At 34.5% G+C, this 12823-nt stretch overlaps 1 protein-coding gene across 9 annotated transcripts in view; it reads right to left on the bottom strand.

Moving 5' to 3' along the window:
• LOC107025880 (calcium-transporting ATPase 3, endoplasmic reticulum-type) overlaps nucleotides 1-12823 on the bottom strand; it is an 88553-nt gene that overhangs the window by 51453 nt on the left and 24277 nt on the right. For all 9 annotated transcript variants that reach the window (XR_003579399.1, XR_001457462.2, XR_003579400.1 and 6 more), the window contains 4 exons: nucleotides 8887-8988; nucleotides 7119-7177; nucleotides 5079-5223; nucleotides 1410-1517 (listed from right to left, as the gene is read on the bottom strand). Coding sequence is in view for 5 of the 9 variants with exons in the window: in XM_027918560.1 (XP_027774361.1) it covers nucleotides 1410-1517; nucleotides 5079-5223; nucleotides 7119-7177; nucleotides 8887-8988 (414 nt within the window). In the remaining 4 variants the exon portion in view is untranslated. The remainder of the gene's footprint in view (nucleotides 1-1409; nucleotides 1518-5078; nucleotides 5224-7118; nucleotides 7178-8886; nucleotides 8989-12823) is intronic.

Here is a 12823-nt window from a genome sequence, read left to right as displayed (position 1 = left end):
TCAAAATTGACCACCTATTTAATGATTTTAAATTTAAATTATTTAAATATTTTTAAAATACTTGATGTTCAATTATTGGTTATAATTTAATTTATTTGTATTATTTATAAACCAACCCACTACCCACCCATTACTAACTAAACCCCACCCAATTAATAATCCAACTATAATATCAAAATCCTCATAAACACTACTTAAACACGATGAAATATAGATTAATGAAAATGACATCTAATATTATTCGAGTCCGAATCGAAGCCCCAATTAAATTTATGTTGAGCCGCTTATTTAGGAGTACACTTTCAATTTGATTCTCTTTCAAGATTGAATTAGAAATTTATGATTAAAGGTAAAGAAGTAATACATCCCGAATTAATTCATGCACTTTTTTAAAATATAATTTTATAAATATTTATGATTTGTTTTAAAACTTTTAATATATTATTTTGAAAAAAAGTTACCTATGAAGTAACATCACATAATTGAGACGTAAGAATAATTAAGATGAACATAGTCAAACTTTTAAGTTTATCGGTAATTTTTATTTAGACACTTGAATGTATGATAATTTACTTCTATAGATTTTTTCGTCTCAAATTTTTTAAAACACTCAATTGGCAGTAGCTTTTCTATTGTTGCATTAACAATGTGAGTGATTTATTAATTTGGAGGGTTTAATTAGTAATGAATGGGTAGTGGATTGATTTATAAATTATACTAATAACTTAAATTATAACAAATAGTTGAGCGCCACGTATTTTAAAAAATATTTAAATAGTTTAAATATAAATCCGTTAAATAAGTGGTCAATTTTGAACCAAAAGGTGGATGACAAGGGTATTTTGGACCCAATAGGTGGGTGGGAAGGGTATTTTGGAGCCAATAGGTGGATGGAGGGTAATTTTGTACCATTTCCAATACTTTGAGGGTATTTTAGACCCTTTTCCGTTCTTCATATATTTGATATTCATGAGGGAGGAGCTGAGAAGATCGGGAAAATATTTAGCAGGGAGAAATGACAATATTGAGAGGGCTTTTAAAATTCTCAATGCAAAAGGAAAAGTCACAACTTTTGAGGGTCCAAAAGCCTCCTCCAGCATATACCAGCACAAGGCCACGCATTGTCTTTAAGAGGCCATCTGCTTTCCATAGCATGTTGCCTATCCAAATGACAAAAAAAATATTTGCGAAAAAAGTTCTGATTTTTTTGGGCAAAAACCTTCACTTATGATGATAATAGAGATGCAAGGAAAAACTTATCAGGTCTTAAAATGTCTAAGAGATAGGTTACAATCATTGCCCTCCTAATACAACAGCAGTAATGCTTGCAATCAAAACAAACGAAGTACTTGTGCTTCAAAATTTAACTCCGGAAATCTGTCTACGAGAACAAGAATAACAAGGAATACCTGGGCTCCCAAGCTGTCAAATATAAAACCTTCTGGTGCGTAAGTTGTTCCACTAACAACGTATTCAGAGTTCATTGGACCATTATTTAATGACTGAAGCACACAAATCTGAACAGAAAAAAGTATTACCGAAAATTCATTAGCCAGTGAACAGTTTTTTTTGTTTTTGACAAAGAAACTGGTTTTGTACATATTTCATCAGCACTAAGGCTGGTATTCAAAAATTTACATCAAAAAAACTACATCTAAAAGAGTAAGATCAGAAACAATCTCTACGACCTATTTCATCTTATAAAGATCCTAAGATGTCTACTACCCAATAACAAAAAGTAATAATACACTAATCCAGTTCATTTTAATCCTACGCATGGGGTTGTTGTTGCCCTGAAAACACCTAGAATTCCTCTCCTTCCATATGGCCCACCACATCACTGCTGGGTCAATTCTTCATCTGTCATTGTTTGTGCTGCCACTACCCTTTATTCCAGCTTCCATATTATGTGCTCTTCAAATCTAGAATTCATAATTTTCTTGTGCTGATGACTTTTTAAAGCATTGGCAAAACATCTGCATTATATTCATATCACTCCTTTGAACCTATTGCATTCCGATGTATAATAATTTAGATTCTCTAACACTAAAAGTTCTCTACAGTTTTGACTGGCATAAAAAAGGATTGTCAGAAAGAATCCTAGCAGAGCTTGCACCCAAAATAACCTTACTAACATGACTTAGTATGAATTTCAACTACTTAGTTACACCTATATGGATCTTTTTCTTCAATTGCATAATATATGTCGCTAAATTTGTATGTATCCAAGAAATTAGAATCTCACCTGTTTTAACACCTTCATTTATCATCTTCACACATGAACCATGACACCTGGGGTCTATGTCAAACATGTCAAAACCATCGCAAAGCCGCAGTTTCTCAACTTATCCTCTATGTATGCTGCTTGTACTTACGGTCAATAGAGTATTATCTCTATGATCGTCAAACCTAGTATAAATGCACTTCCATCTTAACATTTGTATTCCTGCAACACTCATCTTAGATTATTTGATCTTAGAGGCCCATACCTCAATGCTATATGTCATCCCTGCTCTTATAACAGTTCTATTTGATCTTACGTAACAACCCATTAGGCAATTTTGAGTACTAGAGCTTCTTATTTCATAAAGCACTCTTCCGATAGATTCTAAATGGGTATTTTGGACTATTCATTAACTACAGTTATTTAGTTGATGGATATTTATTAAATAATTAATTTTTATTAATTAGAGGTTAATGAGTCAAGCCATAATTTATTTAATACACTATACCACTTAAAGAACTGAATTAATAGCAATTAGGGTTCCCACTTTGAGATATTAACTCAAAAACGACAAGACAATAGCAGAGGAGGTCGATGGTGGCTCCAAGGTGACTTCTTCTATTCGAACTCATCTTATTTTCATTACTTATATTGGAATAGATAGACATGCATCCTAATGAAATTATAATATTACGGTTGTATATGAATTGGAAGTGGGTCGTATTTGGTTGGAAGTTTGGGGGACAAGAATTTCATTTGTTGTTTTTGGACAATATTGATAATTGTTGGTTGGCGCTTTGAAAAGTTTAATCACTAGATATTATTTGTGTTAGATATAGGATGGATGTACGGGGAAGATAGAGTGTGGTATCATGTATGTGGATCGTGATTTAATTAGTTGACCCGTAATTTGGGTTACGAGAACTTGTTAATGCTATCACATTATTATGAATTAAGTTTTAATATATTTTTATATATATAACTAAATATTATGAGTATTATATTATATTAATTCCTTAAAATTATAATAATATGACGTATTGAGATTTAACCCTTGGCTTGACAATATGAGACTTAACAAGTTAGTTGGCATCAAGATTAGGAGCTTGGTTATAGATTGAGTTTGTTTACTTACAAATTATCCATACTTGCTAGATTGGGAATAATCTGAGGCATTGAAGAAAGGAAAAGAATTGACGAATTAGCTTATGTGACTTATGTGACTTCAGTTCTTTGATGGAAGTCGATTATGGTTTATTTTATGTGTTAGACTCTTTTTTTTAGAAGGTAACGATTTGTATGTGTTAGATAGACCATTAATAGTGATTGATAGTCATAAAGTGGTATTATGAATTTCTCTATGTACTTGGTTGTTGTGGTTTCAATAATTCATGTGTTGTTGTGATTGGCCTGAAATCCCAAGAATGTGACTTCCATAATCTTGAACTTGTTCTATTAAAAAGATGCCTTGAATAAATGAGGTTTAATGATACATTATTAAGGAAGTGGAAAGAGATGATAAAGAATGATAAATAAATTAACTATATATTTGGTCGAATTCAACGAGTCGACACAATATATTATTGGATCGGGTGTCACATTAAGACATAGTATTATTGGATCGGGTGTCACGTTCTGACACGATATTATTAGATTGGGCGTCACTTTCCAACACGGTAACATTAAAGGAAAATATATCAAAGTAACTGAATGTAGTAAATCTCAAAGAACATAATTCCCAAAAGAGAGTGGTGTGGAGGCATGAGACATCATGTGTGTTCTAGATATTGTGGACTGCTTTGTACTTGTTTCAGTGTTGTTGTCACTTGTTCATGGTGGCTGTTGTTTGTCACCTGCTAAGTGGTATAGTTGATTTCATGTTATTACTTTATGTATATTGATTTATATTTTGAGTCGATCGATGATATCTACTCAGTATATGTTGCCCTATATTGACCACCAACTTGTATTTTCTTTATTTTCCTTTTGTGGAGTGCAGCGAATGTACCAACGACTAGACTCGCCCTCAGCTTTAGCCAAGCTCCAAAATATTAGGTTCAGGGTGAGCTATTCATTCAATCTCGTGTTGGATTTTCATGGTCATGGCATGATGTCCTTAGTTTTCAGACACACACTATTTTATTCATTTATTTCGGTGTCTTGATACTCTTACTCAGTATTTGGAGATTAGATGTCCTTGATGTAATGAATTGGAAATGATATATAATAAGATATAAGCTTTCGCCTTATGTTAGTATTTCCCAAGATGAACGATAAATATAAGTTGGGGTTGAATTCATTGGTTCACCCACCTAGGAGGTCAAGTGTGGGGTCACTCATGACTCGTTTTGGGTTGTGACATCTTAAGAGGCCCATACCTCAATGCTATATGTTATCCCTGCTCTTATAACAGTTTTACATAATTATTCTACAGAACTTGCAATTTAACTTTGACAGGTATCCTCCTAATGCGTAACATTTCAATAGACTTCTCAATTTGAACCATCTTATCTTAATTGTATGTGTGACATCTTCATCTAAGTCATGCCATTCTCATGGAACTTCGAGCCAAAACATATGAATTGACTGCATTTACACACCACAACCCCTTCTAATGTCACATAACCTTCACCTTCTTGTGGTTGCTTGAATCGCAGTGCATATATTCTGTTGCACTTCTACTTATGCTATCATCCTCACTTTCTAGATTGCTCCTGCCTAGCATTTTCAAGTGCTTAAAGTAACCCCTTCCCCCAACATATAATATTTCTGTAGCATAGGCCATTTGGGAAAAAAGGGAATATGCGGAAAAGGTTCAAAACTACAGAAATAGTGTATACAGTTTACAATGTACCTTTGATACAGACATCATATTTGTTGTGAGAGTGCCAGTCTTGTCACTACAGATTACTGTCGTGCAGCCCAAGGTTTCTACGGACGGCAAGGATCTCACAATAGCATTTAAACGAGCCATTCGCTTTGTCCCAAGGGCCAAACACCTGTCATAATCAGATAAAAGTACATAGGATCCTCTACCTTTCGTTTCTTTTTCTCATTTTTTCTTGATGAGTGAGGGGATGGAAGAGATTGTAAAACGAGCACAAAATAAACGTAAAAGAACAAAAATGTATCTTTGAGCAACATACCTAAACAATAACAAAGCATGATAAAAGATATAGTAGTAAGTATGTTGGGAAGTCTTACACACCATGGTAGAGGATCACTCTTATGTATAATATTTTTCTTCAATTATGACCAAAAATCGAGCATAAGAAGCATATTATTCAGTGACCATCTCTGTTTTTATCGTACTTGGGATTTTTTTAGGACGAACTTGGTTTATTGACTGCCACAAGTACTACTAAGGAGAGAAAATATTCTTCTACCCATGCCACTAGCAATAAGACCAGAGACTCATGCACTAGATACATGAAACAGGAGAGGAGATGTAAGCAGATGTATGGGATACAAGTCACACTTTGTCGATTTCCTGACATACAAACCATTTGTCCAGAAGTATTGATGGAACAACATTTTACATCTATAAATCTAATACTTATAAAAGTTTCAATCTGTGTTAGTATGTAAGCATGTGTTTTTTATGTTTTCCAACTACTATTTCAAACATACAGAAGGAAGGATAGTCTTTTGCATTTTAGCAAACTTGAACAGATTTCATGATTGTATTTTACAATAAGCTCCCATCAAAACTAACATATGTTTGTCTTAAGTTGTACTTTGAAGTGAAGATAACTGCATATAAAACAGAATAAAAGGAGAAATTAAATATAAAAAGAAGTACATAAATGGAGAACTATGTTTTTTTGGATAAAGTAAAAAATTATATTAACAGCAGGGCATAAAGAGACGTCCATTTAAAAGAAGTATACAAAGAAAAGTAAGAAACCTAGAAAAAGATATGATTTTCTACGAACACCCAATTATCGATATATAAAGAGACCTCACAGGTATAAATGGAGAGCTAACTAAAACCACTATGGTACTACTATTACAAAAACAGATGAACTGTAAAAACATTTATTTTAGCTTTACTAATATACAAAGCTAAAAGAGAATAGTGTTTAATCAAATGTTCAATACATACTCTCGGTACATACATTAGCAGGTTCAAGATATGCAGAACAAAGTACACAACCGCAAATGGATTTTTCCACCACAGAAAATAAGATAGGAAGTGAAACATGACACGTGAGATAGCAAAACAACTGAGAGGAGAAAGTCTTGCAGTCTTTTCCCCATCAGCATCTACCTAAAATTAAAAGTTAGCCTAAGCTTACTGTCCATTTTTATTTAAACTGGGGCTTCACTACATATAGGAAAAGATGAAAACACCATATCAGCACATAAAATGTTTTAAAGCGACAACTTTCTGGCAGCATATCAGAATGGACAGAGAACTTAAACAAAGAGCATTACAACTTAAACAAAGAGCATTATGGCTACATGTAATATGCAAAGAACTAACTCAACAGATAAACAAACAAACTTTGAACAAGCATGGAGTATCTTTGGAACCAATAATAAAAAATACACAGTTCTATTGACAAAACTCGTTTTATGGCATACTAATCAGAATATAAATCTTAAGCCACGAGACACCTGTTAAAAAAATTCAATGTTTATTCTCTATACAGAGGACTGTGAAGTTACTCTTTTTGCTGAAACATACAATGACTTTTGCATCTGGCTCCAGCAGTAACATTTTGGTGGCATATTTCTTGGTTCTTCTACCCTCTTAAGTTTGCTTTTTTTTTGTTTGAAAGCATTATGTAAAGATAATGACATCCATGCAAGTATCCCAACTGGAAGATACCCAGATATCTTATACCAGGCACCAATTAAGAATTCAAAGAACATGGTTAGACACACTCACGTTGTAACAACAGCAGGAAGCCCTTCAGGGATTGCTGCAACAGCCAGTGCAACTGCAATCTAAACAAGGAAGAGAGAAGTATGTCTCATCAGTTGTATAGTCAGAACCAAAATCAGCCCATGTAAAGAATTCGAATGAAGCAAGGACAAAAACGGACAAACCACAGAAGGATAACAGACATAATTTGCTCAATTAAACAACAACTAATCCCACGAAAATATCACTCATGAGGAAAATAACTGTTAAATACTTGTGATAATACAAATAAAACAGTTTTTAAATAAAGTCTCTAGAACAGCTTCTAAACAAGAGCAATGCCAAAGGAACTCTAAAACCAAAAACTGACTTGAAAAGAATTATAAGAGAGAAAGAACTTGAAAAAAATGAAGCAAGAACAAAGAGCCCCCTCAAATGAGAAGTGTGGAAGCGAAGCAGACATTGAAGTACTGCAGTAAACTAAAACAACATGATAACAATTTAAAATCCAAATCATCCTAAGGTTAGCAACTTAATTAGACTAAAAATTACTACAATAAAGAAAGTAAATATAAACGCTCCTTCTTTCCTATAATTACTGCAATTTAAAAACTGTTCCTCCTCAATATTTGCTTTGGTGGTTGATGCTGAATTCTTTTGATTGTTTTTAAACTTGCAAATTTTCTTCTTCTTTCTTTTTCATCTTTTGGTTTTGTGTTTAAGAAACACCCCCAATAATCTGGTATTGCTTGGAAGCTCTTCTAAAAGTATTTTTTCTAGACAATGATAAGATTTGCCAGAAATTGTTGCAAGGATTTTTCTTCCATCACAACATCCCAGAAAACATAGGTTTCAAAATATCGTTTTATTCTCACAGACCAAATTTGATAGTTTATGTTGGTGAAAATTTGTGGGGTATTGAAAGAGAGACTGTTGGTTGCCATGGTTGAAAACTGAAAAATGGGATGAAAATAGCCCTGACGGGTTAAAAATAATTGAAAGTAGCCTTCACGGGTTAATATTGGGTTGTAAATAGCCCTTGCAGGTTGAAAATAGTTTTTTAGAAGAACTCACAGATCCCGTAACATCAATGAGGCTCTTGATACCATTGTTTGGTTTTTTAGAAAGATGGGACAGCAAAAAGGATTGGAAATGTCTTTAGATAATTTTATCAATTACAAGAGTGTTTAAAATAGTCAACTTTAAACACAAAATCTGCATAATTAAAAATTTAAGAAACTAAAATATCTCAACTATCTAGGACAACCTGACAACAATTCAAAATTTGAATCATCCTAACACCAGCGACTTAATTATCCTAAAAAATATTGTAGTAACTAGTACCGATATTAGAGATATCATATCTCTCCCACGTGTGATTCTTCATAACAACTATCAATTAGGTTAAAAAAGTGCCTCTACACATGAAAAACAAAAACTAATTAAAAGGGCAAAAAGAGACGAAGGCGTCCTACATAGCTTAAATATGCCAAGATTCTGGTAAATGTACATTATCTAATGAAAATTAAATCTGTCAGGTAATACCTAGCATTTCATTTTTATTTTGAGAAGGTAACAACTCAGGTATTACCTAGCATTGAAACAAAATCAATCATATAATAAAATATAACATCATTTAAGTGCTCAGTAATAATAAATAAGCAAGGGAAAGGTCTATTATCAGACACTTAAAAACTTCAGTGTAGCTGTACTTTAACATTTAAATCAACGTGTGAACTTGCATAATACAGGCAAAATTGATTAGTTAATGCTTTTAATGAGATTCCTATACCTTAAAGTAATGTATTGCACCTCGCAAGAAGCCACCATGGGCAGGATCACTAAAATGCCCAATGTTTACCACCCAAACTAGCACACATATACCTGCAATGATCTAAAAAAACAAAAGAAAAGCTTCACAAGCAAATAACATAACAAAGATTGAAGAGAAATATGTATGAACAATTAAGTTTCTAGGTCACATTAGGTGGTAAGTGAAATCTCATGAACCGTTAGACAGACAATATCAGCTCCTAATTAAATGTTTCACTTCACCCCATTTAGCAATACAGTATACCCATGTTTCTTGGACAAGATATTATGAAATAAGAGAAATAGGGCACATTTACTTCATTAAAGAACTTTTGTAGCTTCCTTCATTATCTCATATGCTATTCTTCTTTTTATTATGCTCCCCCCCCCCCTCGTGTTATCAAAGGCGTGCTTTAAGCGCGCTTAAGCCCTGAAGCGAGGCTCAAAACGTGTTGAGTGCTTCGACTCGCTTTATGTACGCTTCAATGGCGTCATCAAGGTTCTGAGGCAAACGTTTACTTGCCAATGAGCTTCGTATGAAGAAGTGACACTAAATAATGGATATTTCACTTTATTATATATTTTTTTCAATTTCCTTGGTCATATATTTGTCATTCATGTTTATAATATTGGTCTTGGACAACTGTACAACACAGTAAGAAAGCTGGTGGGCTGGGTGTTAAGAATTTAGGGCTGCAAAACATGTCTTTTATCAAAATGGTTGTGGAGGTTTTGGTAAAGAGGATCATGCTCTTCCGAAGGATGTTATTATTAGCAAATACGGACAGACTGAGCAATGGACAAGTAACACTGTGACTAAAACTTATGGGGTCTCTATTTGGAGAACATTGTCCGGGAGCATAGGTTATAAGGTGGGTGAAGAGACTAGAATTCTTTTCTGGAAAGATAAATGGATCAGCCAGAACTCACTCATGGAGGATTTTCCAGATTTATTCTCTGTCTGTGACAATCCTGAAGCATCCATTGCTGAGACCTGGACTAACCAAGGATGGAATATCATCTTTAGGAGGCTTCTAAATGACTGGGAGATCGAGAGTGTGGCCAGCTTACTGCAAAGGTTGAATGATTTCTCTGGTTTAAATACCAGCCCTGATACAACCAAATGGAGACATGATAGGGATGGAAAAATTGTAGTACAGAAGAAATTTGTTCTCACAACCTGGGAAAATCCCTGGACCTTGGAAACAAATATGGAAATCTAATATCCCTACCAAGATTAAGTGTTTCACATGGAAGGTATGTAGAAGACCATGTCTCACTCAAGAGAAACTGAAAAAGAGAGGTTTTGAGATTGTCTCAAGGTGCTTCTTCTGCAAGGAAAAGGAGGAAACAAATAGCCATCTGTTTCTCCATTGTAGAGTGACATCTCAGGTGTGGCATATGTCTCTTAATCTCATCCAAAAACCATGGATGATGCCTGAGCATACAGCAGATCTTCTAACCTGCTGGATGAGAAGAGGTGGGAGTATAAAACAGAAAAAATGGTGGAGCCAAGCCCCTTCTTGCATATGGTGGTCAGTCTGGAAGGAAAGAAACAATAAAATAGATATTTTGAGAATATTACTAATCCAATGCAGAAAGTAAAAGAAAACTGCATTAATACTTTATATCTTTGGTGTAAAGAAGAGGGTATAGATGAGGTAGAACAGCTAGTATACCTCTTAGGCTCTTGTAATTATGATTACTTGCATACTAATTTTTTTGATGGTTGACAGCATAGCAAAATATAACTTTACCTTGCTCAAAATAAAATATATTGGTCTTGGACAAAACATAATATATCTGTATTCTTTTCTCCCTTTGTGCATTTTTTCATTAAAGCCCACGCTTTATTTGCTCTTTACGCTTAAAGCCCTCACAGGCCTTAGAGCTGTTTTGAGCTTTTCCACTTTGATAACTCTGCTCCCCCCCGGGCCACACACACACACCCCCGGAGTCATCTCGCTTGTTCTCAAGCAGCTTAAGTTTTTAAAGTTTTTTTAGGAGCTTGAGTTGAGTATTACTTGGAATAAACAGCTTCTAGAATCATCACAATATTAAATGAAATAAAAATACTGTAGTTGAAGTTAAGCTTTTGCATGTCTTCTAACTATAGTCTGTATAGAAAAGGTAATACCCTTAAAAGTATGATTAAACATGGATACCTACGAATACCTTTACCTCATCATCTTCTGCAATTTCTATCCCACTGTAGTTGAGATACAGAAAAAATGCATAAAGTAGATAACTATACTATAGAGGGTTCATTTCAGCAGTGTGATTTTGCACCCTCTATACAATTGCTTCAATCTGCTCAACCTCTGTGCAAACTACCGAATTACAGGTGGCCAGAATTTTATATCTCGAATCTTGGGCTCAAGTGGCATCCCAATTATCTTATCGTCAAACTTGCACCCGCAAAAATCTGCCAACTTCTAGAGGTCATGTATCACCAACTAGTAATAGTATGGCTCTTTCGCATGTTAATGCGCATCTTCCAACTGACTTGGACCAAACAAATGTTCTAAAATGGTGTCAGATCTGTCTAACCTATGACAAGGAGGTTTAATCTTTGGCAGAACACCCCAAATACAACAAAGAAATTAGGGATTCAAGTCACAAAGGAAAGACAGGTGAGGAACAAAAATCCTCTTGAAGAGAGGGAGAGTGGGTGATTTAGGAGTGGGGAGATGGAGTGTGGGTGGGAGGATAGGGTAGTGAAAAGAATTATCTCGCTTGTGGCTCATGTAATTTATATGCCACCTAGAAACCATAGGCATAATAGGCGTGCACTCTCACAAATTGTCATCGAATTATATGCACAGAATTTAGAAGCTTAATCTATTAGAAAAGAGAATTTTATTTATTTGTCTATACAACAAATTTTGTTATTCTGATTCTTTTTTCTTGGGTCAAGTAATAAGAGAAATTGTGTTGACGGTAGGTGGTGAAACTTGACTTCAGAACCTCTACCTACTCTTGTACTATATTAAATTAGATAAAAGTTTAGTTATTCGAATGAAGAGGTATAAAGACTTAAACAAAGTAAATATCAAGTGTTGAGGAATGGAGGAGAATGATAATTGGATTATCAAAATTTCCAAGCTTTAATAATTTTTGGGAGTCTCTTGAAAGGAAATGAAAATAGGTCAGAGTTATTGATAAACATAGAACAAGAGGAAGGGTGTCAAATGGTGACAAAAGGAGTATAGAATGTGAATACGAGGGTATTACAAGAAAGGAGAGGAGAATGACAGAAGAGTTCTTAGTTCTCATGCTTTTTGAGTTGCCAAGTAATCTTGACTCGGTATGAGACAGATTTTGGCTTAGCACAATTTCCTACTGCATATAAGGTGTGCTCCAGGTTGTTACATCTCACCCCTCATCGTCACACTGTAGTCCCCCCACCGTCAGTTGATTAGCATCTCAAAACTATATTGAAATGGAGGTCGATGACATAGTTATCTCTGGCATGAATCAAGAGGCCATTGGTAGTTTGAAATGACATCTCAGCATTTTAATACAAAGGGTATTGAGGTCGCGCAATCCAAGTTAGACATTATCATTTGAAGCGAAAGTATGCTCTCGACATACTTAAAGAGATGCGCAACAGCAAATTGTCGACCTATCAATACACCTATGAATCTGAATGTTTAAGTTTCTGCCAGGTCAGGGAGCCTTTCAGCAATCTCGAGAGACCCACGATATTAGATGGAGAACTAAATTATCTCCTTGCAACGCGCCTAATATCTCCTTTTCAATGAATATTGTTAGTCAATCTATAGATTCTGCATGTGAAGCTCATAGGATGCAGTAGTCTGTATTCTTCAGTATATTAAATCTTTTAACTACAGTAAACTGCTCTAGGAAAAGGACTACTGTACGAGGATCGAGGACATGCCAACATTGTTCGGCAT

The sequence above is a fragment of the Solanum pennellii genome, chromosome 7 (assembly GCF_001406875.1).
Source record: "Solanum pennellii chromosome 7, SPENNV200".
NCBI classification, from domain to species: Eukaryota; Viridiplantae; Streptophyta; class Magnoliopsida; order Solanales; family Solanaceae; genus Solanum; species Solanum pennellii.
Note: the sequence above shows the minus strand (reverse complement) of the source record. Positions and strands in the feature narration are given on the sequence as shown.